The following is a 24758-nucleotide window of genomic DNA, read 5'->3' as shown; positions in this document are numbered from 1 at the left end:
AGATTGTCGAGCACTCCGTAATGTTCACATCGATTCAACGATAGTCAAGGATGTGACTATCTTGTCGCTTTTGATTTAAAATCGAGATTTATTCACACTGTCCTTTGAAAATGTCTACATGAACACAATTGCCCATAAAAGAAAAAGTGCAGGGGAAGAGTTTTATTAAAAGTCAGGGGAACATGTCTCCACCATATTCTATGTCCATGCTATAGGGAGCCATGGCGGAGGGGTGAAAGAGCCGCATACAGCTCGTTAGCCGCGGGTTGCCTACCCCTGGTCTGATGATTACTATGTTCATTCATCCTCTTTGTCTATGATGGTAGGTTAGTCTTACTGTGGAAATCAGTCCCTCTTCCTCCCTCCCTAAGCAGAGATAGAAATGGCTCATATTCTCTCTCTTGCAGCACAGTAGTTATGAGGGCAATATTTGGTTGGTTACTTGTAACTTATTGTAATAACTAGGTTTTCACATCAAACATTTCTTATAACAGAAATAATCAATATAATCTAGGCATCAGTTGCATGTAGCCATCCCTCCACAGTAAGGGGTGTGCCGGTGCTAGTATCAGTACCGAACGGTTCCCGGGAAAATTCCAAATGGAAGTGATCATCCTTATCCCCTTGGAGTGGGGACTTTGGAGGACGAACAGGTGCTGCGTTGTCACAGGAACATCCCAGCTGAAGATAATGAGGAAAGTTTGTCGCTCCTTTTGCCACATTTTTTTTTTTTGTACATTCCTAACAACTACTTCATGGCATGGATGTGCCCTGCTCACTCCACAGTCCCCACTCAAAGTGGACAGGGATGATCACTTCCATTTGGAATTTGCCTGGGAACCATTCGGTACCGATACTAGTACCGGCACACCCCTACTCCACAGTTTGGCTATTATATTTCTATTTTCTTCGTCATAAGCATGCTCTTAAGGTTAAAGGGAATCATACAAAATGAGCTAATGCTAGGGAGGCTCACTGGTGCTTATTTGGAAACAAATGACATAGCAGCCCTCTCCCTTAACCTGGCTCACATAAGCAGGCTTTTGCTGCAACTATAAAGGCACAAGAGACTGAGAATCTGACAGCTAAGATGAATGCAAATGCTGGCCCCATGGCCCATGATCTCATCTGAGGAGTCTGATCTTGAGGACCAGCTGTCTTATTCTCACTGAGAGCTAGTCTGGCTGAGAGGTGGGAGAGGCAGGATCAGAGCATGCCTAATCAGATGTACTGGATGTAAATTACTCATATGATTCCTAATTTGAATGAAGTACAAACACAACTGAATACTGAAAAACAGGGTTTGGGGTGACTGCTGAGGGTTTCAGACCCCAATCCTTTTTGAGGATTGTTTGAAAGAGCCGTCAACCCTGTTGAAGAAAAAAAAAACAGAATATGCTGGTTAGGTATATTTTGAAGCATGGCTGCTAGGGCTGGGATAAATGATTATTTTTTAAAACGATTAATCTAGCGATTATTTTTTCGATGCATCGATTAATCTAACGATTGATTTTTCAGACCGATTCGATTTCGATTATCTCCCCATTAATTGACTACTAACAATTTATACATGTTGATTTACATATCTGAATGAAAAAAAACATGAATTCCTTAACATTGCAATATATGTTTCTTGCTTTTAAAATTACAAAATAAAAGACTGACTAAGAATGCATTACTTTGCACTTGTATAGAGATAGCATTCAATAACACCTTGAAGCCTTGAAAACACATAGCTTACTGAAACAAGCTTACTGAACACATAGGGCCTAGCTTACTGAAATAAATTTCTTCTTTCAGATGAAAATAACAACAACTTGATGTCTAGCATTCAATAAAAAAGGTCACCCAAAATACTTGTTTAGAGCAATTGAAAGAATACAGTAACCAATGTAAACTTGAGGGCTTTAAGCTAATACAGAGAGTGCTTTTCCAAAAAAAAACATTTACAGTGGGAGCCAGCAGCTTGTCATGGAGAAAGAAAAAAAATCTCTGAATGCTCCACGTGAAACTTTGGCGTTGCGCCCTTTTTCTATCGTGTCTAATGATTTTGGTTAATATGCACGAGAAAGAGAGAGCAAGACAGCGCTCGCGTAGTTTGAAGACTGTGAGTGCGCGAGCGCGCGTGAAACTTTGGTGTTTTGCACTTTTTCTATTGTGTTTAATGATTTTGATTAATATGCACAAGGGAGAGAGAGAGAGCAAGAAGCGCTCGTGTTGTTTGAAGACTGTTGAGTGTGTGTGCGCAGCCAGGGCTCTCTCTCGTACGAGCCCTGTCAGGCGCATCTATTCTACATCACTCGCCGATCAAATAAGGCTTTGACAGCCGCCAAAAAAAAAAAAAAATCAATGCAGAAAAACCCCTGGATTGGTTATATAACGTTCGACAGAATGTTGATCCGGCCATCGCGTATATTCAGCGCACATAAGGTAAACGTTTTGCAAACGTTTTTTAGAGAAATAAAAACAGGTTGACGAATCGAGGCGCATATTTTGCCTCGACGTATTTTTTGCGTCGACTTCATCGATGACCTCGACACGTTGTCCCAGCCCTAATGGCTGCTGGTTTAAGCTGGTCCTTAGCTGGTCATGAGCTGGTTATGTGCACATGACCAGCTTAAACCAGCAGCCATGCTTCAAAACATACCTAACCAGCATATTCTGGCATGTACTCTTGCTTTGATGAGGCAGATACCAGAGCACATAATTATTTTGTTGCTTCTCTTCTCTCTTTCCTCCTTTGCTTGGTTTTTGGGCACATACTCTAGAATAAAAGACCTTGGTATCAATGCAATATTCTAACCATGTAGGCTGTCATATCTACAACATCTGTCCGCCCTAGACTAGCCAACTACTACATTATTATACTACATTAAACATACCTTGATTCTTATTAAAGCTGCTAAAGTTATTCAGTCAAGAGGAGTGTGTGATTTTTCTGTCTTTTTTTGTTTGATTAACATTAATGACACCAATAGCAGGTATTTCCATTAGTCATAACAGTCTCTCTTGCAGTTTAATGCACTTGTAATAACTTTTTTTTAAAATAAAACATGCCCCACAGTAGGAGATAAGCCAAATCTGAATGGTATGTGCAAAATAAATGTTTATGGCCTCAGTCAGACTCTTCACTATTTGTAGGTCCACGGGCAATTTTCACATTTTCTTAACTATCATTGCAACCTGGAAAGCTTTTCAACTGGCTCATGGGGTTATTTCAGCAATGTGTCCTGGATATACATTTTTGTTTGCAAGCAGACTTGAAAGGGTAATTTCAAGTTACCCAAACTCATCTTTAAAGGGTAATTTCTTCAGAGACCTGGCAGACACTAAATAAAAAAGGAAAATATATGGAGCTTAAAATTTGACAAAACTGTTTGAATTAAAAAAAAAATAATAATAATTTGAATTATTGACATGTCATTTAACAAAACATGATATTATGTGCCTTTTAACAGTTTAAATGTGAATTATTTTTCTTTCTTTTTTTTACTTGAATATTGAACATTTGAAATTAAACACAATATCATTTTTTTATGGCAGATTTTTTATTGACGTGTATTTTCAAACAGCAAACATTTTGCTCTGAATTCTTAGACTGAAAAATATCCAGTTTTTAATTCGTAAACAAACCTGCATGACCATAGCAGAGAGGGATTTATGAATATCGAATTAAGAAATTCTTATATGAATTATCATAGAAATTATTAGGCTACATTATTAAATTATTATATTAAAGGGTTAGTTCACCCATATATTAAAAATATGTCATTAATAACTTCCAAACCCGTAAGACCTCCGTTCATCTTCAGAACACAGTTTAAGATATTTTAGATTTAGTCAGAGAGAGTCCTGTCCCTTCCTGTAAGCACGGTATACAGTCCATGTCCAGAAAAGTAATAAAAACATCATCAAAGTAGTCCATGTGACATCAGAGGGTCATTTAGAATTTTTTGAAGCATCGAAAATACATTTTGGTCCAAAAATAGCAAAAACTACGACTTTACTCAGCATTGTCTTCTCTTCCGGGTCTGTTGTGAGCACGTTCACTTCAGTGTAGTGATATCCGGTTCGCAAACGAATCACTCGATGTAACCGGATCTTCTTGAACCAGTTCACCAAATCGAATTGAATCGTTTGAAATCGTTCACATCTCCAATAAGCATTAATCCACAAATGACTTAAGCTGTTAACTTTTTTAATGTGGGTGACACTCCCTCTGAGTTAAAACAAACCAATATCCAGGAGTATTTCATTTACTCAAACAGTACACTGACTGAACTGCTGTGAGGAGAGAACTAAAGATGAACACAGAGCCGAGCCAGATAACGAACGAACGATTGACTCGTTCTCGAGTCAAGAACCGTTTCTGTCTGAGGTGTCCGATTCGAGAACCAAGAAGCTGATGATACTGCACATGCGTGATTCAGCGTGAAGCAGACCGAAACACAGAGCATCTGAACCGAACTGTTTATTTTGATGATTGATTTTGAACTGATTCTATGCTAACGTTATGAGCGCAGGTAAACCGAAGGCTTGAATCAAGGGCAATCATTGCCAATGACGTCATTACGTTGAGCACAAAAGAACCAATGATCCGTTTTCTTCAACCGGTTTATTGAATCAAACTGTCCGAAAGAACCGGTTCGCGGAAAAGAACCGAACTTCCCATCACTACTGGTGATCCGAAAACCGATGCATCCAGATCTTGACTCGAGAATGAGTCAATCGTTCGTTCATTATCTGGCTCAGCTCGGTGTTCATCTTCAGTTCTCTCTTCACTCTATTAATGTCACCAAAAAGATATGCAAATCTAGCAGTTGGAGAAGGTTCTGGGTGCTCTTCTAGTTGGACCTGCTTGAATAGTCAAAAGTGACGCAAATAAACAGACAGAAAACAACTGAGTGCTGACCTCCAGTTAAGCCAGTCAGAGTTTGAAAATAGCTGAACGTAATTTGAGGATTACGGCATGCGTCTTTATGGGAGTTAAGTGACACTCTTGTGCAGGGAATTGTGGGATTGATAGTAAAGCAAAGCAAGCAGTAAGAGTGTCAGTTCTCCGTGTACTTTGGATGAGTCCAGGCTCATGGTCAGTTGCGATCACACCTCTCTCTCTTCCACTTTGATTCCTCTCTATTCTCTGTGCTGTTCAAAAATGGGCAAAAAACAACAAAAACAAATCCCATATCACCTTGCTCTTTAAGCAAACCTGTCTGTTTCATAAAGAGGAAACATTTTCAAATTGTACTCCTGATTAAACCCTGTCATTCATTGTTAATCCAGGAAGGATAAAACGTTCAGTTAAAGTAGAAGGACAGTTATGTATTAGTTTTATAACTTTCTGTCACTAGTTGCATATTTATTTTTTCATTCTACTTAGAGTTTAAATAATAACAATTATAGCAGTTGCATTGCAGTTACTGCTGTTGCTGTACACAATATTCAGTGAATAAAAGTATTAATCTGTTTTTTCTAGTCTGGAGAAGATATATTTTATTGCTTCTGAAGACTTTACCCCAGGGTGAAGGTGGCTGGTTACCTATCCTCTGATAAGAATCAGCTTTACAGTAGAGGATGTATTACAGTGACACCAATTGTTTAACCATTATTTTTAACAGATCTTTGTATGGCATATGACTGTTGTTTGCAGAAGGTGGGTCCTTTAACTTATGCTTTCTGTTAAATGTTTAACTTTGTGCTTTTACCAGTCTGTATACATTTAATAATATCAGATTTGATTAGTAAACGGACAGTGGAGCTATTACTGAAATGTTCATCTTCCAAAAGAAAGTTGTTTGTTTTATATATATATATATATATATATATATATATATATATATATATATATATATATATATGCATGTTGTCACCGCTCATAAAATATTAAATGTAGATTGTCAAACTCCAAAAATGACAACAGTACAAGAAAAGCAGTTCATAAGACTAATGCAATATATGCAAATATTTTGAAGTCATACTACTTAGGAACTAAACACACTTCTCAGATTTTTCCCCCTTAGAATAACAACTTTCTTACATAAAGGTATTTGTATGGCTTCAAGAGTTGGAATATTGTGCACTTTAATGGAGCTCAATATCCTAATAGTTCATTTTTGGGTGATCTATTTCTTTATTTGTCATTATAACAATAATCATTCCCAAACGCACCACATATGAGAACATTTCATGTTACAATAATCATCATTTGATAACTTGCTGTGGATTTTGAATGTGTGATTCTGTATAACAGAAGGAGAACAGTACATCTAAATCGCTTTGTGTTCTGTCTGCAGGAAATGAAACAGATTACCATGATTTGATGGAAAATTGTTGTCGTCATTTCCATTTTTTTTTAATACAGACTATTATATTAATACTAAAGTAATGATGATATTGTATAATAAGAATTGTTTCTGTGTAGTAGGTTGCTCAGAAGCTTCTATTTGTGTCTGATAAAAGGGTTGATTCTCTGTATATTGTAAAGTGAATAGATGATGTATACAAGCGATACATAACAAGTGTAAAAGTGATAGAAATGTTTGTCAAAGGATGGTCTTCTGTAGAAATGACACTGTCACATGTGTTGTGTTTAGTTTGCAACATTAAGGCAGATATTGGTTTTTCCTTTTTTTTCCTCCACTATTTCTGGAAAAGCAAAAATTTTAATTAAATAATAAAATCAGGTTAATTAGTTGATACAGCTTTGCCATGTGTACTGTAATTTAGAGAGACACCAAAAGAATTATACTTTATATAAAAAAACTGTGATATATGGTAGTAAATCATTACACTGAACTGTCTGGTGGTATGATTTTAAATAGCAAGCTGTTGCTTAAAATTGTTATTATTATTATTATTCATTATTTCTTAAACTGTGGTCTGGAAGAAATAGGGTGAAATGCCACTTCACAATACTCCCTTCAATTCACACAATGAGTTATTGTCTCCAATAACACTTAGTTGCTGATAGCACTGCATATTCTTGGTGTCAGTACCCTTCAGTGAGCATAGCTCTTTCTTCTATTTTTGGTGAGATTTGTAATGCCACCAGTTCCAGTTCACAGCATATTAATATGTTAGACTTTCACACACTTTTCAACCAAACTCCAGCAGACACAAGTGACTCAAACCATAGTAAGGGGCAGTGACTTTTTAAGCCAATCTAAGTGTTTCATGTTTTCTTGTAGATATTTAAATAATAATAATAATTCCTTACATTCCTTACAACGCCCACCACACACCAGCTTACTGGTGGAGAGGAGACAGAGTGATGAAGCCAATCAGCAGATATGGGGATGGTTAGGAGGCCATGATGATCAGAGGCAAAAGGAAGGAAATCCTGGGATTTTTAATGACCACAGAGATTCAGGACCTCGGTTTAACATCTCATACGAAAGACAGCGTTTTTTGTCAGTATAGTGTCCCCGTCATCACACTAGGGCTTTTGGGCCCACACAGACCACAGGGTGAGCACCCCCTGCTGGCCTCACTAGCACCTCTTCCAGCAACCTAGTTTTCCCAGGAGGTCTCCCATCCAGGAACTGTACTGACCAGGCTCAGCCCTGCTTAGCTCCAATGGGCAACCAGTTTTTGGGCTGCAGGGTGATATTGCTGTTGATGACATGATACATGACACTGATAACATTTATGGTGTTTATCTCTCTCTCTCTGTGTGTGTGTGTGTGTGTGTGTGTGTGCGCGTGTGCGTGTGCATGTGCGTGTGTGTGCGCGTGTGTGCGTGTGTGTGTGTGCGTGAGTGTGTGTGTGTGTCCGTGTGTGCACATGTGCCTGTGTACGTGGATGATATGTTTTGTTTGGCTAAGCAAATGTGCTTGACAGCAGGATATCTGCTTGTCACGATACCAATAGGAGGACAGCTTTTCTGGCACACTAAAAAGTAGTTTGTATAGCACTGGGTTTTTTTTTTTTTCAGTTTGTTGATGTATCTCTGACTGAAACATGAAGTAAGTGCATTTAGTTTATGTCACAGCCCAGAAAGCCACAATTGACATTTTGTGAAAACCACATTTTAATAAAACTTTGAAAAAAAGTCCAATAGTACAGAAGTGATCATACTTCAAAATGGTGGTGATATGTAGTTTTAAAAGTTTGTAATGTTGGTGTAGGCCAGTGGCTCCAATGTTCCCTTTTATAACATCAACCCTCTTTTCAGTGTTTTACCTTCTCCATAGTGACTCTTTGTAATCCTCAAATGGGTCTTATATACATCTTTCACGAGACACAAGAGAACTCAATTCAGTATGCACTGGGTTCTGTTATATAATTTGATACAAATGTATTATTAAAGGGAAAGTTCACCCAAAAATGAAAGTTTTATGTTTATCTGCTTACCTCCAGGGAAGGTATTTTTATTTATTTTTTTTACCTCTGATTGACTGCAATGTCCAAACTGTCCTGAGCGCGTTCTCAATAGCCGGCGCGTGATGCGTCTTCTTGTTCTTACTTTACAGCAGATAACAGACATATATGTGCATTACTGATACCGATCTCTCAAATGGTCCATTTGAGAGATAGGCATCAGTAATACACTTATAACTCAGCAATCTGCCGTAAAGCAAGAAGAAGAAGAAAGACGCGTTATGTGCCGGCTGTTAAGAACACACTCAGGACAGTTCGGACATTGCAGTTAAACAGAGGTAAAAAACCATATCAATTAAATGACTAACAGACTGCAAAGGTTTGAGTTAATATTTGTCTGCGTTCTACTGAAGAAACAAAGTCACCTATATATTGGATGCCCTGGGGTAAGCAGATAAACATCAAATTTTCATTTTTGAGTGAACTGTACCTTTAAAAATGCGTGACAGGCTAATTAAATTAATTCATAACTTTTTACATTTTAATCAGTCTTTTAAAAATATTTTTTTTTTTATCTTTATTTGTACATTGTTGTGTTGCATTGCATTATATGTTTCTATGATGAAAACTATGAAGCTTTAACTAAACATTCTAAATATCATCTTGCTTAGACAAATTAATGTGAGATATAGAGTGACAACTAGAGTGTAAGTAGTCTGCTATACTGTTATAAAGTATTATACTGTTACATTACAAGCTATTCAAATTTAATCTCACGCATATTTTTGCTCAGTTTTGTCCACAGTATAAAATCATGTTTTATACTGTGAATATAAAATTAAGGTTTTTCTCCTATGAGTATGAGCTCTATATTTTCCTATATCATACCATATGACCCATAAAAACCTTAATATCAAATATGATATTCCAAAAAAAAACAAAAAAAACATTTAATTTATTATTTAGGTCTTTGCTAATTTTAGCCCCTCTGTGGCCCCTCCATTTGAACATTTCTGCTATTGCCACTGCTTGAATGGAGCATTGGTGTGTGTGGGTGTGGGTGTGTTTGTGAGTGGTTCATTGAGTGTATGTTGATAAATGGGGTCAGGCATGCTAATCTCTCCTGTTAAACTTACATAGCTGAACGAATTTGAGGTGTGCCAAAGTTTACAGTTCAGCTTTACACTGCACTTACAGGAGCACAGGAGAGACTATGCAAATCCAAAAACAATCATAAACTTACTCTTCAATTATCCTTCAGCTTTGACGGATAATTGGAAGGAAAACTGCTGAGCCCAAAAAGATACATGAAATCTGAACACAAACTGTACATCAGGCACAGTTTTATAAATACTTCCAAAATTGCTATTTGTGATACTTGTAGTTAGTGTTAGAGAAATTGATTATTCAGAAGTTACTAGTGCCCTGTAAATATTTTAACATTTTAACACTTTATAATAAGTATACAGTAGGGTGTTCACTTTTAGTTCGAAAATCGATTGCACAATGAAAATAGGTAATCGATTGTAACCAAATATGTACACTATTCATTTTAAAATAATTAAACAAATTCAAATTTGTAGATGTAACAAAACTCAAAAACAAGCAGAAAAAGAAAATAAATAATTCCGAAAGTGCAGTATGCCTTGCGAAAGCTAGACAGAAAATACCAGCAATTTTACGCGCTTCTAAAACCCAGTGACGTCGAAAGCGACCTCTTATGCTGCATTCACACCAAACTGGAAAAGAGCATCTTGAGCGAATTATTTCAATGTTAAGTCAATGTTAAGACATGTTGGACGTGCGGCGCGGTAGACACGAATTCGCTCTCATTCGCGCATCTAGTTACAGGAGATATGAAAAGGACCATTGCAAGCTGACAGCGACCGGCTTTTGTTGTGGAAAATTGGCAGTAATTCCCCCACCTTGCGTAGTTGTACCTGAGTGTCCCTGGGACATCAGTGCGGTCGGAGTGTGTCTTCTCAACAGCTGGACATATAGTGAATAAAAAAAATGCTCTGCTCTGGACCCTAAAAATGTTGATCGACTTGTTTTCTTGTCCAATAAATTTGTAATGGCCCTAGCCTTTTTGCATAATTTCTTTATGCCTGCCTAGTACCGCCTACCCTAAGTGTCGGTTACGTTCAATAAAAAAACACACATGGCCTGTTCTCAAGTCCATTTAAAGTTTCATTTTTTGAACAGTTGTTTGAAATGGATTGAATCATTATTTAAAATAATCTTGGAGATTGTTGGATTGCCTAAATCAGAAATCCAGCCGGGTTGAAGCCTACAGTGATGTTTTTTCTTTTGTTATGGCAGACGTCCCCTCTGCATATATATTTTTTCGAGAATGTTGCACTCCTGTTGCTGTTTATTCTGCACGAAACTTCATGGCAATATTGCTGACTTGTGCGTTTCCAGCGCTCTCTTTACGTTTTTCCGTTATTTGATGTTGAATAAGGAAACGTCTTTTTTTTTTTTTGACATGGAAAATCGATTTTACAATTGATTCAATGAACACTTAAGTATTAGAAATCGAAAATGATTTTTTCACAAAAGTGACAGCCCTAGTATACAATAATAAAGTACTTTTAAACCATTTGCAATCTATTTGATTGTAGTTTATTCATAGTTGTAGAAATACCTTGTAGTTTTACCTTGACTTTTTTAAGTAAAATATGCCATGACCATTACTGGTAAAAGTTCTGAGAAAGTCTGAATTTTTTGATAACTACTGAACTCGAAAAAAATCCAAAATAGATTTTTAACATGTGTACTGTGTAATATTATTGATCATTGTGCTTTGAAATGTTTAGTGAGGTTGTGCATGAAAAATACACACATATAAGTACTGGGAAACATATTTACTGTGAACACCTGTTAAAATTGGGCTGTAGTCTATTTAAAACTATTTTGTTGAGTTTTTAAGATAATTCTGAAATGGGCTTCAAGTAAAGATTGTTAAATGCACACTCAGAAGTAATACCCATAAAGATATGATAAATATTTTATGCATAAGGGTTTCATTATAACATTTCCATATTCATCACTTATGTCTGATCGTTTTGGCACATAGACACATCTATGCAGATTCCATTTGTACAGTGGTCTAGGGCCATTGAGACGGAGCCAGAAAGCAGCCCACACAACAGGAAACAGAAAATGCGTTAAAGTGTTTTTTCATTATTGCCTTTCACGATGTGGAGGGGAACATTTTGATTTGAAATATGACTATTTGTGTTATTATTCCCTTAGCTTGACTGCCATAATGGTCATATCAGGATGAGACATCTCAGTTACTGTGACACTGATGTCTAACTCTCTGACAGCAGTTTTGTAATGCTTAATTTTTCAGATAGTCTTATGTAACACCAACAGTTGGGCCTTTATTTCCTCTCTGTTTTGGTGTGGAGCCGGTATCGGACATCCATCCATCCATGCATCCCTCCATTTTTCAAACTTTGTTCTATGTACAGGGCTCCAAACAAAAACAAATTGAGTAAGGAGATGTTGGTTCCTATAAGATAAAAAAACGTAGGCACCAGATTATTTTTTAGGTGCCACAATATAAATGTGTTTTATTTATTTTATTATTATAATTGTAAAAAAAATGCAATTTCAATCATTCTATCATGTGTTTGACTCATCTTTTCTTGACTTTATCAGCATTTTAATCCATTTTGTAGATGACCTGGGAACTAAGGTTCACTTAAAGTGAGAATTAAATGTATTTTCCAACTAGGACCATATCATGGACCATAAGCAACAATTGGCCACTGAGTGTAGTTTGGGCTCATCCTCAATGCATTCTGGAAATGTTGTCATACACTCCAATAAATAATATGAAGAACCTTTTATGTTTCACAAAATGTTCTTTGTGGCGAAAGAAGGTTCTTCAGATTATAAACAGTTGAGAAAGAGATGGTTCTTTAAATAACCTTTGACTGATTGGTTCTTTGTGGAAATTTAAGAGTGTATGTCTTTCACTCTGATTTTCTTAATTATTAAAATGCAATTTTATAGTAGTTGAGTCACGTAGACAACAGGTTAAGTAATATAACAAGGTAAATGTATATTATGTTGCAATGTTTAAAAGGTTACATGTTTGAAACACTGAATAAGCTTTTACACAAAACATTTCAGTAAGTTGTACTGTAGGCTTTCTTATAAAATCGCCTACCTTTTGATGTTAATTCATGTTCATTATGTACTATAGTAAAGAGAAAGAATAAATGGGTTAGGCTACTTGCCGCTTGAACTGAGGCGCTTAAACGACTGCACCTGCCACATTAAAGAGCCCCAAAACTGTATTTATTGTTTGTATTTCGTTCTGAATTTTGAATAATTTTAAAGCTGATACTTTGTTTATTAAAAAGTAACAAAGCACTAATCTTTTTGCAATTACCGTATTTTTCGGACTATAAGTCGCACCTGAGTATAAGTCGCATCAGTCCAAAAACACGTCATGATGAGAAAAAAACATATATAAGTCGCAACGGACTATAAGTCGCATTTATTTAGAACCAAGAACCAAGAGAAAACATTACAGTCTACAGCCGCGCTCTCTCGCGGCTGGAGATGGTAATGTTTTCTATTGGTTCATTTCTCTTAGTTCATTTCTCTTGGTTCATGTCAAATTAATTTTGATAAATAAGTCGCACCTGACTATAAGTCGCAAGACCAGGCAAACTATGAAAAAAGTGTGACTTATAGTCTGGAAAATACGTTACTGGACGGCAAGTGCGCCTCAAATAATGAAGTTCACCCATTAACAGAACACAACATAGACCTAAGATCTTGATAAGAAGAAGCCATTTTATTAATGATTATAAACAAGAATTGTTAACAATATTGCCAATATCCACACAGCTGGAAGCTTTACCTGTTGTAATTTGTTGCACGAAATACAGTAGATGTTGCTTTTCCTCACATTCACTGCTTACATTTCCGTCATTTCGATCTCTCTCGTGCTGTACAGCAGAGCTGCGTTGTGTCAGAGTTGTTTCGCTGCAAAGAATGAATACTGTTTGAAACAATTTTTTCCACTAAAACTTTGATGCGCATTGTCTCGATTAATACGTGAACATAGCAAATGATGCAACCACAAAATAAAACAGGGAAAAAGGCATTACATGCTAATTTTTATTAAGTTATAGCATGTAAGTACATAGGCCTAGTCGCCAGTGGCGACCTCAGCAAAAACTTCACTCGCAATTTAATATTTTAGGTCAAAAATGCGACCGTTTTACTTGCAGTTTGGGGCTCTCTATGTAGAATGCTGGAGCTTACCCAGCCTCTTGGGGCCGACGGCAAGGAAACACCCTGGACAGATGGCCAGTCTATCACAAGGCTAACACAGACGTACACACTTTCACACTCACGCCTACAGGCAATTTTAGTGTCTCATATAACTTGACCTGTTTGTCTTTGAATTATGGGGAAACCGTACTGAGGTGGCAGTGCTACCCACTGAGCTGCCAGATATCTAACTTGTTCCTGCAAAAATGTATGTGTCCCTTACATTTAGGTTGAATTTATATCCAGCTAATCACATTAATGTATTTGTTATCCAGTGAAGCTGCATATTTAAAGCTGTTAAGTGAGAAAGCACATTTATATGTTCATGTATCCGATAGAAATCCTGCCGTGCCACAGAGCACCATTTACATAGCTTTCCATTAAATTACATTACATTTGACCCAAATAGTTGTTAATGTACATAATGTTTTCAGCCTAGGCTGGAAGATTGTGTATTGTGCAGTTTTCAGCAAAACATTTGTCTTTCTGTGGCTCTAATAAAGTCTGTATGCTTAATTTAGATAGCTATAATATAGATTGTGCTTTCTTTTTCCATTTTGCTTTTTTATTTAAATAACGAACTTTAAACTCATCTGTGCCCCTTTGTTAATTCTTGAGATAAACCTTTGCTAGTTTGGTTATTAAATAAACTGTTTTGGACCACTACTTAAATTGAATGTGGTGCATCCAGTGTGTGTGTGTTACCTGTAGAGTTACCTGTAAAGTTTTCTAAAATAGAAGCAAATAAACTGTTTATACAAACAATATCCATATGTAATATAATTTTAATGCTATGGCCTCTGTGTAGATGTTTAAAGATCTTTAAGCATTACAAGTAATCGGTGTCCATTGGTAACATTAACTAAAATTAATAAACACTGTAAAATTATTGAGTATGTTAATTCAACAATTGCTTAGTTATTTTTAAATTTTAAAGTTGCATCTGTTAACATCAGTCAGGGAACTATGAACTAACATTAATCTATATAATTTTACAAAATGTGGTTCAGCACTTTTTTGTTTTTGGTTAAATAATAAAGCACTATTTTAGTTTTCGTTCAGTATCCATTTTAAAACCGTATCGGTTGATACTGTTAATATCGGTTGATTAATCTATATGAGCCAGTGTGGTCCAACCCAGCTACCTCTGATATTTTGCCATATCACCCAGCCCTACAATTATTATTATTATTATTATTATTATTTTTATGTTTAACTAATCAACTTACAGTAACCTAAATGATTCAAGTAACATTCTCTTTATAAAACTATCTTAACGAAGATAGTTCGTTAACATGAAGTGGTCAACATGGTACATACATGTAAACTAAATGAACTTGTTAAATATCTTTGCAGAAACAATGCATGAAGGCACATATTATACAAATCTGTCATAAAATATCCTGTGTTCAGAATAATATAAAAAAGGAAAAATGCTAAATATTTCTTAGCTAGAATGTAGGCATTTGGTTTTAGAGGTCAACTTAGAAATTCAACGCATTTCAAATTCAAAATAACTAAAAATATAACATCAGTATAGGATATTATTACAGTGTGAATTGTAATGGTTCAAGCAAAGTAAGTGAATAAAGAATAAAAATAGTATTTGTTTCAATGTATTGTATCTGTCCTTTAGTGATAAAAGTCTAATAAACCTGTTGCTGTCTGTCACATGTTAAAGGGATACTCCACCCCAAAATGCAAATTTTGTCATTAATCACTTATCCCCATGTTGTTCCAAACCCATAAAAGCCCTGTTCATCTTCAGAACACAATTTAACACATTGTGGACGAAAACTGGGAGGCTTGTGACTGTCCCATAGACTGCCAGGTAAATTACACTGTCAAGGTCCAGAAAAGTATGAAAAGCATAGTAAGACTAGTCCATCTGCCATCAGTGGTTCAACCGTAACATTACCAAGCGACGAGAATATTGTTTGTACGCGAATAAAACCAAAATAACAACTTTATTCAACAATTTGTCTCCTCTATGTCTGTCCGCATAACTGTAGCACTATTTTGGAGAATACAAGTTGGACACAGGCAGCAGCAATTTGGTACAGCTATCAACCTTTTATCCAGCAAAAAATATTTTTATATTAATATGATTATCATTAAATAAATTACTCAATTTGTGATGTTAGTCATGTTGCCAATGTGTGGAACAAACATAAATACAAACAATACATTTCTGAAAACCTGGTTTACAGTATGTATGTATAAATATATTTTTTCCATCCATGTACAACCATGGTAAGTCCGTGATGTCTTTCTCTGTACAGTGGATACAATAGAATATGTTATCTGTTATAATGCAAAAATGTATCTTTTTGAAATATGGTGCTGGTGTTGATTTCACAATGAGTCAGTCTTTTGTATTAGTGTAGTCTGCTGATTTACACTAGTACATTTATGAAATTACTGATTTATTAGTACTATCTTCGTCTGAATTGCTGCAATAATAAATACACATACACACAAAGCAGGAAGAGTAACAGAGTTTGTTAGCTTTGTTTAGGAAACTTGGTTTGAACCGTTTGCTCACATTTTTATTTACCAGTGGTTTACAGTTGTTGTTGTTGTTCTTATTATTATTAATTTTTTTGGTAAATGTAACATATCTCTCTCTTTCTCCTTCTGCTAGTGTGCTGCTTTGTGGTCCATAAACGTTGCCATGAATTTGTCACATTCTCATGCCCTGGAGCTGATAAAGGGCCAGACACAGATGTGAGTATGCAAATACAGTACACACACAAACAGTGGCTCTGTTCAACATTTCTCTCTCTCACTTGTCATCTTTCTAAAGTTTATGTGGACTCAGTAGAATCCTATTACACAGGTACTGACCTCAGCTAAAAATGTAAGTGCCACTCACAGTTCACTTGATAAAATAATGTTGATCTTGCAAAAGACCTATTACAACTTACATTAGTTTAAAAGAATAATAAAGGTTTAATATTATATTAAACAAGTTGAAGTATGTGACTTTAATGGTGTTCAAATACTTTCTCCTATCCCCTTTGTGTGGGGGTGTGCACTGCAGAGAGAACTATAAGTAAACCATTCATAGGTGAGGTTAGGGCAGGAAGTTTTTTTTTTTTTTTTAATCAATGACTGACTGTTGGCGTATTCAGAAAGCTGTTTTGAAAGCAATGTTTATTTTTACAGTTCTGCATAATTTTTTTCAGCTCTCAATCAACGTCTATGGTTGTCAGTTATGTCTCTTAATTTTCAGTTTGTGTTAACAGTTATGTTTTAACTATTTCTATCGTCTACTAAAATTGTCCCATATGATTTGTTACATTATAAATTCAATGTAAATATTATTTTTTTCTTTTTAGTCGTTATAATTTAGTTTGTTTTTTTATCTGACACAGCACTAATAAGTTATTTAATTCATATTTAATTATTTTGCACATAATGTCTCTTACTTGCACTTCACACTCTTATTATTATTATTACTCTTATACATTTTCTATAATACATAGCCATAAATATGTGTACTTGTAAGAGGTGTGTGGGAACTCTCTTGACAAATGGTGTATGGTGGAGTAACTAGAGATAATGTCAGAATGTCATTCAAGCTTCCGAGACACTCCTTTTTATAGAGCACAGCATGGACGACTGTCATACTGTAGCTGTGGAATAAATTCTCAGTGAGAACTGTTTACAGAATCTGTGCACAGACTGGGTTTCTTTGTAAACGGTTTAATTGCATGCTCATACCAGTGTTTAAAGTCTGATCAGATTTTGTGAAGGGCAAAATATGTGCACACGCACACACCCTGCTTCATTGCGATTAGTTGAAACTGCAGGAGTAATAGCATTGCCAACATCCTTGTGTTACTGAACTTGAGAGCTCTCTGCATTTCATCTGTAAATGAATACCCAGTTCCTGAGAGGGGTCAGAGCAACTCACATCTGTTTTGAGTAAAGAGCTTTAATTGACTGAAGATTTCCTTTTATTATATACACGTGTATACACAGAACCAGCTTGAGGCTTATTCTGACTGGCAAATAATCAAAGCAATTGCTAGATTTATGCTACTCATTAAAGGATAGTTTAGCCAAAACTGAAAATTCTGTCATAATTAATAATTAATTAACAACTCACTCCCAAGTTTTTCCAAACCTGTATGAGTTTATTTCTTCTGTTTAACACAAATATATATATATATATATATTTTGAAGAATGTTGATAACCGAACTGCTGAGAGTAGCCACTGACTTAATATGAATAAAAACACTATAGAAGTCCACACCTGTTAACCCACACTCTTCAAAATATCTGAATTTGTGTTCAACAGAAGTAAGAAACTTATATAGGTATGTAGTGGTTGACGGATATAGTTTTTTTTGACAGCCAATGCTGATATCTTGGAAAGCAGGATGGCCGATATAAAGCCGATTCAATTGTATTTATTTAAATTTTTAAGAAATTTTTAATAATTAGAAAATGAATGAAAAATAAATGTGTAAGCTACTTTAGATGACAATGTATTTTTCACAAATTAATAAATGTTTAATAAAAATATAATAAAAAAAAAGAAGTAAACACTGTAACCAACAGGGCACTTAGTAATCTAGGAAGTCTGTTTGCATTGGGATTTAATCAAAATAAAAGTCTGGCTCGCCATTAAAATAAAAGTCCCACCTCAAACACATCAGCCAAACAGAAAAATGTATACGTTTTTTTTTTTTTTTTTTTTTTTTTTTTTTTTTTTTTTTTTTTTTTTTTTTTTTATGTATTGGGAAGCCAGAACGCGTATCCATTGACAGAATCATACATTAGCTGGACTCTGTCTGTTTTACGCATTACTTTTAGCAAGTCATATTACAAATTCCTAATTCCAAAGAATTTAGCATATTTTTTAGTGCAGAAATGTCCATAGTTTCTGTGTAATGTACTGTAGGTCTACTAATGACTTCTGTGAGGAATTATCTTCCAGTCCAGTCCAGTGTTGTTTTGTGGTGTTTTTGTGGTTACGTTCTTCCGGCAGCTGCTTCTGCATGCATGGCACTGTGGATCAATGTTGATGTGTGTGTGTGTGTGTGTGTGTGTGTGTGTGTGTGTGTGTGTGTAGCAGGCTTTTCTAATAGAAAATCTCCATGACTCATTGATTCTATTACAAATCCATTAACTCCCTCAGCCCAGTGGAGGTTTGGGCCCATAACATCCCACCCCTCACAAAACATCTTAAGGCTAAAAGTTTCTCATAACTCACCAATTTAGGATAAAATCTTTAAAATAATGGGTGTTGGTCCTCATTGAATATTTTTGCGCTAAGAATATTTCACAAAGCAAAATATTTCCTAAATCTGTGAAACATTATGAGTAGAGTGAAGAGTAGAGCCCAACCGGTATGGTTTTTGGGGCCGATAAATTACACTTATTAAGGAGTAAAAAAAAAAGGCAGATATCGATATATCAGCCGATATTCTTTGTGTATATTATAGTACAGTATCAGTCAAACGTTTGGACACTTTCCCATTCATGTGTCCAAACATTTTACTGATACTATGTACAGAATACAATATATACATAAATAGAATATATATACATTAGGGCTGGGCGATAAATCGATTTTATCGATTAACTCGAATTTGTAGTTTACCTCGATTTGTTTGAATGAAAATCTGTTTTCTTTTTTTAACATCTGCCGACACTCCACTCAGGGCTCGCTGTAGTTCGAATGGGCTCAACACTCTCCCCGTGAGTTTGCTATAGAGACATGCTGCTGAGCAGAATATGTGAGCGGAGCGGTGTGATTTTGACTGGAGTGAGGAGTGGATTTTTTAGAAGTCAGGGCGTCATGGTTTTCACTCGCTCCAAGAGCGCTCCATGTTACTGTGAGACCTTATTGCTAAGACAAAAAGAAGAGGTGATAAGGGGCATCCTTGACGAGTGCCACTTTCAATATTAAAAGCCCCTGAGACAATACTATTAGTAAGTACCGTATTTTTCGGACTATAAGTCGCACCGGAGTATAAGTCGCATCAGTCCAAAAATACGTCACGATGAAAAAATATATATATATAAGTCGCACTGGACTATAAGTCGCATTTATCCAAAACCAAGTGAAAACATTACCGTCTACAGCCGCGAGAGGGCGCTCTATATCTTCAGTGTAGACTGAAGAACAGCATAGAGCGCCCTCTCGCGGCAGTAGACGGTAATGTTTTCACTTGTTTCATTTCTCTCGGTTCATGTCAAATTAATTTTGATAAGTCGCACCTGACTATAAGTCGCAGGACCATTCAAACTATGGAAAAAAGTGCAACTTATAGTCCGGAAAAAACGGTACTTCAGACATAGGATGTTTTAAATTATCTTAATCCGTTTATGAAAAGTTTCTCCAAACCCAAATCTTTTCAGGACGTCAAATAGATAGGGCCATTCCACCATGTCGAATGCCTTTTCAGCATCCAGGGACAGAATGGCCGTATCAGAAGCTCTCTTATTAAGATATAAAATGTTAAGCAAAGTTCTAACATTATGGAGACCTTGCCTACCTCTAATAAATCCATTTTGATCTCTATGTATTATATTGGGTAAAAGTACCTCCAACCTCCTTGCCAGAATTTTACTCAATATCTTAACATCTGTGTTAAGTAATGACCTCTGACAGACTTACAAACATTTACAAACTGTAACCAGTATGATAAGAATGTCATGTTACATTTTATTTTATTTTAAATCGTAAATCTGAATTTTTTGTGAAAAAATCGGGGGTTTTATTTTTTTTAGGCCTTATCGCCCAGCCCTAATATTCATAAACACATTTTTTGCAATGATCACTCAAATGTGGTGAACAAACACTTATAATGACGTGACAGAGTAATGGAAGCAGGGCGTTTAACAAAAATATAGAGAAACAATAGAGAAAATTTTTGCTTGGCAAGAAAAAAAATAGAGGGAGAATTGCTCTTGTGTAGTTAAGTGACTCTTATATCAATCAATCAATTTTGTTTATTTTGGTCCTTACAGACAACGTTTCACAAAAAAAAAAAAAATAAATGAACATAATTTCAGAAAAAATATGTAAGCAGAACCCTTGTTTATTATGCTTACCCTTTATAAATATTCAACCAATGAACATAACATTTTCACTAGATTATGTAATAGAACATAATAATCTAATAAACACCTAACCTCTCACTCTTCTTGTATGGTAATTTAAACTATCAGAATTTAAATGTATAAAACACCATCATAATAACCAGTGTCTGGGTTTATTTTATGATTAATGACAGGCTAACTATACGTGATCCTTATATATGTCATGTTTCTGTGCACCTCCAAGTGTTCCAACTTTGCAATGATTTATTAAAATTAATTTTACATGCTCCTGTATAAGCAAGGATGTCTGCTTATATGCAAGCATCCCAAAGCAGGCTTCCTGTTTCTGCCAGCTAGAATGCAAATTACATTACTTGAAATTTGAGACCATATCTCAGTCTTCATAAAAAGAGAGGTTTTTCTCATTTTCTACTAGATGTAATAGTTTTGTTATAGTTTTGTTCAGGGGCATTTTGAATTCCAAGGTGACAGTAAATGCCTAGGGCAGCGAAAGCAGTTTTTGGATGACTAATGCATGGACATATATTACAACTTTAACATGCTTTTATAAGTTATAAATTATAACATTTAAATTTGACAAGATGGTGTCAAAGTATATTTTTTTGTATTCATTAACAAGAACAACAAGCCTCCAAAAATCTGACATTAGTCTTCTCTTTGTCATTTGCTGCTGTGCCTTGTTGTCATTTGTTCATGTACTTTGTTGAATCCTGTCAGAACTTGCTCCATTGTTTTTGCACTGTGCTGGATTGTGCAAAGTTGCTGATGAGGCCTAGCAATCTTTGCATATTCTCTATTCTTGCCAGGTAGAAAGAGAAAGTGGTTAACCAGAACACATCCTTTAAGCAGGCACTGCTCAGAATACCACAGAAGAGGACCTTTCCGGACAAAGATTTAAAACAATAAATCTGTTTACCAATTCATGTTGAAGCCATACATATCCCAACTAAATTATGTCAACTCTTACTGGATCAATTTGAAATCATGTAGCTTTAGCATAGTTCAGAGTTCACTGTAGGATTGTTTTGGTGTGGCTGTGAATGTTAGCTTTGGAAATGGGCCAGGCAATTGTAGCATGTTTTGGTGACGCCCCCCAGTTGTAGCTCAACACTTCATGAGATGTTAATTGGGCCTATAAACAAAACATAGATATGAAAAGCCTGGTACCATAAGATCAAAGGAGCACCAGAAACACCTGGTCAGTCAAAGGAAAGGAATAACGGTGGAAGAAGCCGAAGACACAGAAACAATTATGTGAGATGACGGGGGAATAAAGAAGTAATGAGAGGGAGTATAAAGCATGAGTTATAAGCGCAGTATGAATAAACATAGCTGGAGCTGAAGTTGATACCACCTGCTTTGAGTTAACTTTTAAAAGATCTGACTGAGCCAAGCTAAATTCCACACTCACATTTGCATCTGATCACCTGATGACTAGCTTATGAAAATGAGTGTCTCATGCAGCAGAAAAGATAGTTTTTTTTTTTTATATATATATATTTGTATTACTTTTTACGCTGAAAAAATGAACACCCGGCCCGAGATATAATAGTGAAGTCTTATTCTGTGAAAGAGGCAATTCTTGTCAATTGCAAATTAGCAATTAATTGCTGTATTAGGGCAAGCTGTTTGCATCAGTGGTTCTCCACCAGGTGATTTCAACAAACTTCCAAGGGACTAGGGATGGGAACCGAAAACCGGTTCTTATTCAGTACTGGTTTTGTTCTTTGAAAATAACCAGAACCTTGAGGTTCCGAAAACGGTTCTTGTGCAACACGTGACCAAACCCCCCCCCCCCCCCCCCCCCCTGCACTGTGAGCAGCTTGCGCCGCTGTTCTGAGTATTCAGCGTTTCCCGTAAAGGATGTCACGAACCGAATAACAGACACACCTCCCTGTCTCTTTAATTACTAAGCACATTGATTCCAATAATGCGCATTTCACAGACTCGTTGCGCTGTCGCGTCTTTAATTGGCGAACACATTATTTCCTACGACTGTATGTGCACTCGCGCCTTTGATAACTGTGCACATCGTTTTGTCTGAGGCCGGCGACACATTGGATGCGTGGCGCAAGCGTCTCCGCTGCGTGGCGTGTCCGTTTTCGGCTCCCATGTTAACAGGTTAGAGCTTGCAGACTGCCTGCGTGAGACGCGCATCTCGAAACGCCACGTAGCCAGTGTGTCACTGGCCTGACTGTACATCTAACAGCAGTGCGCTGCACCCGTCGCCACTAAATTGTGTTATATTTGTCCCATATTGTCATTAATATACATACTGGCTTCAACTTGGACCACTAAATAAATAGACTGCTATTGTTATGCAAGTATGATGGTTAGATTATTTAGTGTACTGGTCATTTCAAGAGTGATAAACAAAGTGATAGAAAATATTTATTTTAATGTATTTTAAACGTTTAATAATGTGGAAACCACTCATTGCATCATTCACAATAGGGCTGTAGCTATCGAATATTTTAGTAATCGGGTATTCTACCAAAAATTCCATCGATTAATCGAGTAATCGGATAAAATTTGTTTTTGCTTAATTAAAGTGAAATATTAATTATGCAAGAGAAAATAAGACTCCTGGGTCTCTTAAAATGAACAACCAAGTTTCCTTTTTTAGATTTTTTATTTTATTTATTTTTTAAATGCATAAAATTGTTCTTTTTTGTTTCTTTTTGTTTCTTCATTGTTTCTCTGTCTTTACTTGTACTGTGAACAATGACAATAAAGTTGACAGATAAATTAAGTACATTTAAGTGGCATTCAGTTGGGGTTTTAAATAAAGCATTTTCTGAGATGCACATTAAACACATAAAACATTAATTTATCTTTTAATTATTTAACATTTACTTAACTTTTTGGTAAACAAAGGGGATTTACTATAAAAAATAAAACATGGAAGAAATGTTGTGTGATTAAAACTTAAAAAAAAGTAAGATTTTTTTTTTTAGTAGTAGGCTATGTACATGTGCATCGCGGAAATCATAGGGCCCTAGTTATGGTATGCCAGCTCTATCTTGCAATGGACACACGCCACGACGTTCCCTTTACGTTTGCCCGCGCACTCAAATCAAAACACTGCTGACTCCTTGCAGTATGCGACTTCGGACGCAGAGCTTGTGTCTCCTTCCGCTTTGTGGGTGACGTAAATGCGCTGTCACATTAAAAAAAATCCTTGCCAAAGAACCTGATGTGAGATTTAAAATAAATTAAAAGAGGCTTCGAGGCAGAGGAATTTGCCTCGATCATTTTTTGTAATCAAGATACTCGAGTCACTCGAGGAATCGTTTCAGCCCTAATTCACACCATCTCCTGACTGCGTTATTATTTGTAAAATTGGGACTTTATGGAGAGTGTGTATACATGTTTATAAGTTTAACCATTTATATTTCATTAATTAAGGGAAATTAGTGTCTCAGCCCTCAAGGGACTATTTGGCCAACAAGCTTATTCCTGCTTGAAAAGCAAAACGTTATTGATAGTGTAAAAAACAACTTTGAAACACATGCTGATTGATGGACTAGCATTACTCAACATTACTTACTACCTACTTACTTTTACTAATGTAAAATAGTAAAAAACCATAATAATAGTTCATTTAAATGGAACCAGAAGCAGAACCGGAAAATTTCTAAAAATACCCCACCCCACTTATGAAGATAATATGTGTTGCATTTTGACATTGCCAATCTTTAAGTTAAGTTGACAGTAAGTAATATACAGTATTTAGCATTGAGTAGTTGAGTATTGTGCATTTTTCCTTACCACAATTTCTTAATAATTGTTTAATGATTTTAATGGAACCGAACTCAGAACCGGAACCGTTAGGTGGAACCGGAATCGGAATCGGAACGGGAAAATTTCTAACGATTCCCAACCCTACAAGGGACCACAGAATTATTGTTAAAATAATTAATATGAATATTATTAATAATATTTTGAAATATTCGAACTTAAATAAAATGCTAAAAAGACATGCAGTCCCTTTTCCCCGAATAACTATTGTTATATTGAAGAACCTAAAGTTCTTGAAACTTATGAAATCGCAAAA

The 24758-nt window shown here is 35.8% G+C and overlaps 1 protein-coding gene across 2 annotated transcripts in view; it reads left to right on the top strand.

Moving 5' to 3' along the window:
- Positions 1–24758, top strand: part of LOC113049910 (protein kinase C alpha type) — a 96206-nt gene that overhangs the window by 24725 nt on the left and 46723 nt on the right. For both annotated transcript variants that reach the window (XM_026212649.1, XM_026212650.1), the window contains exon 3: positions 16265–16347. In XM_026212649.1, coding sequence (XP_026068434.1) covers positions 16265–16347 — 83 coding nt within the window. The remainder of the gene's footprint in view (positions 1–16264; positions 16348–24758) is intronic.

Source organism: Carassius auratus, chromosome 30, assembly GCF_003368295.1.
Source record: "Carassius auratus strain Wakin chromosome 30, ASM336829v1, whole genome shotgun sequence".
Taxonomy (NCBI): Eukaryota; Metazoa; Chordata; class Actinopteri; order Cypriniformes; family Cyprinidae; genus Carassius; species Carassius auratus.
Note: the sequence above shows the minus strand (reverse complement) of the source record. Positions and strands in the feature narration are given on the sequence as shown.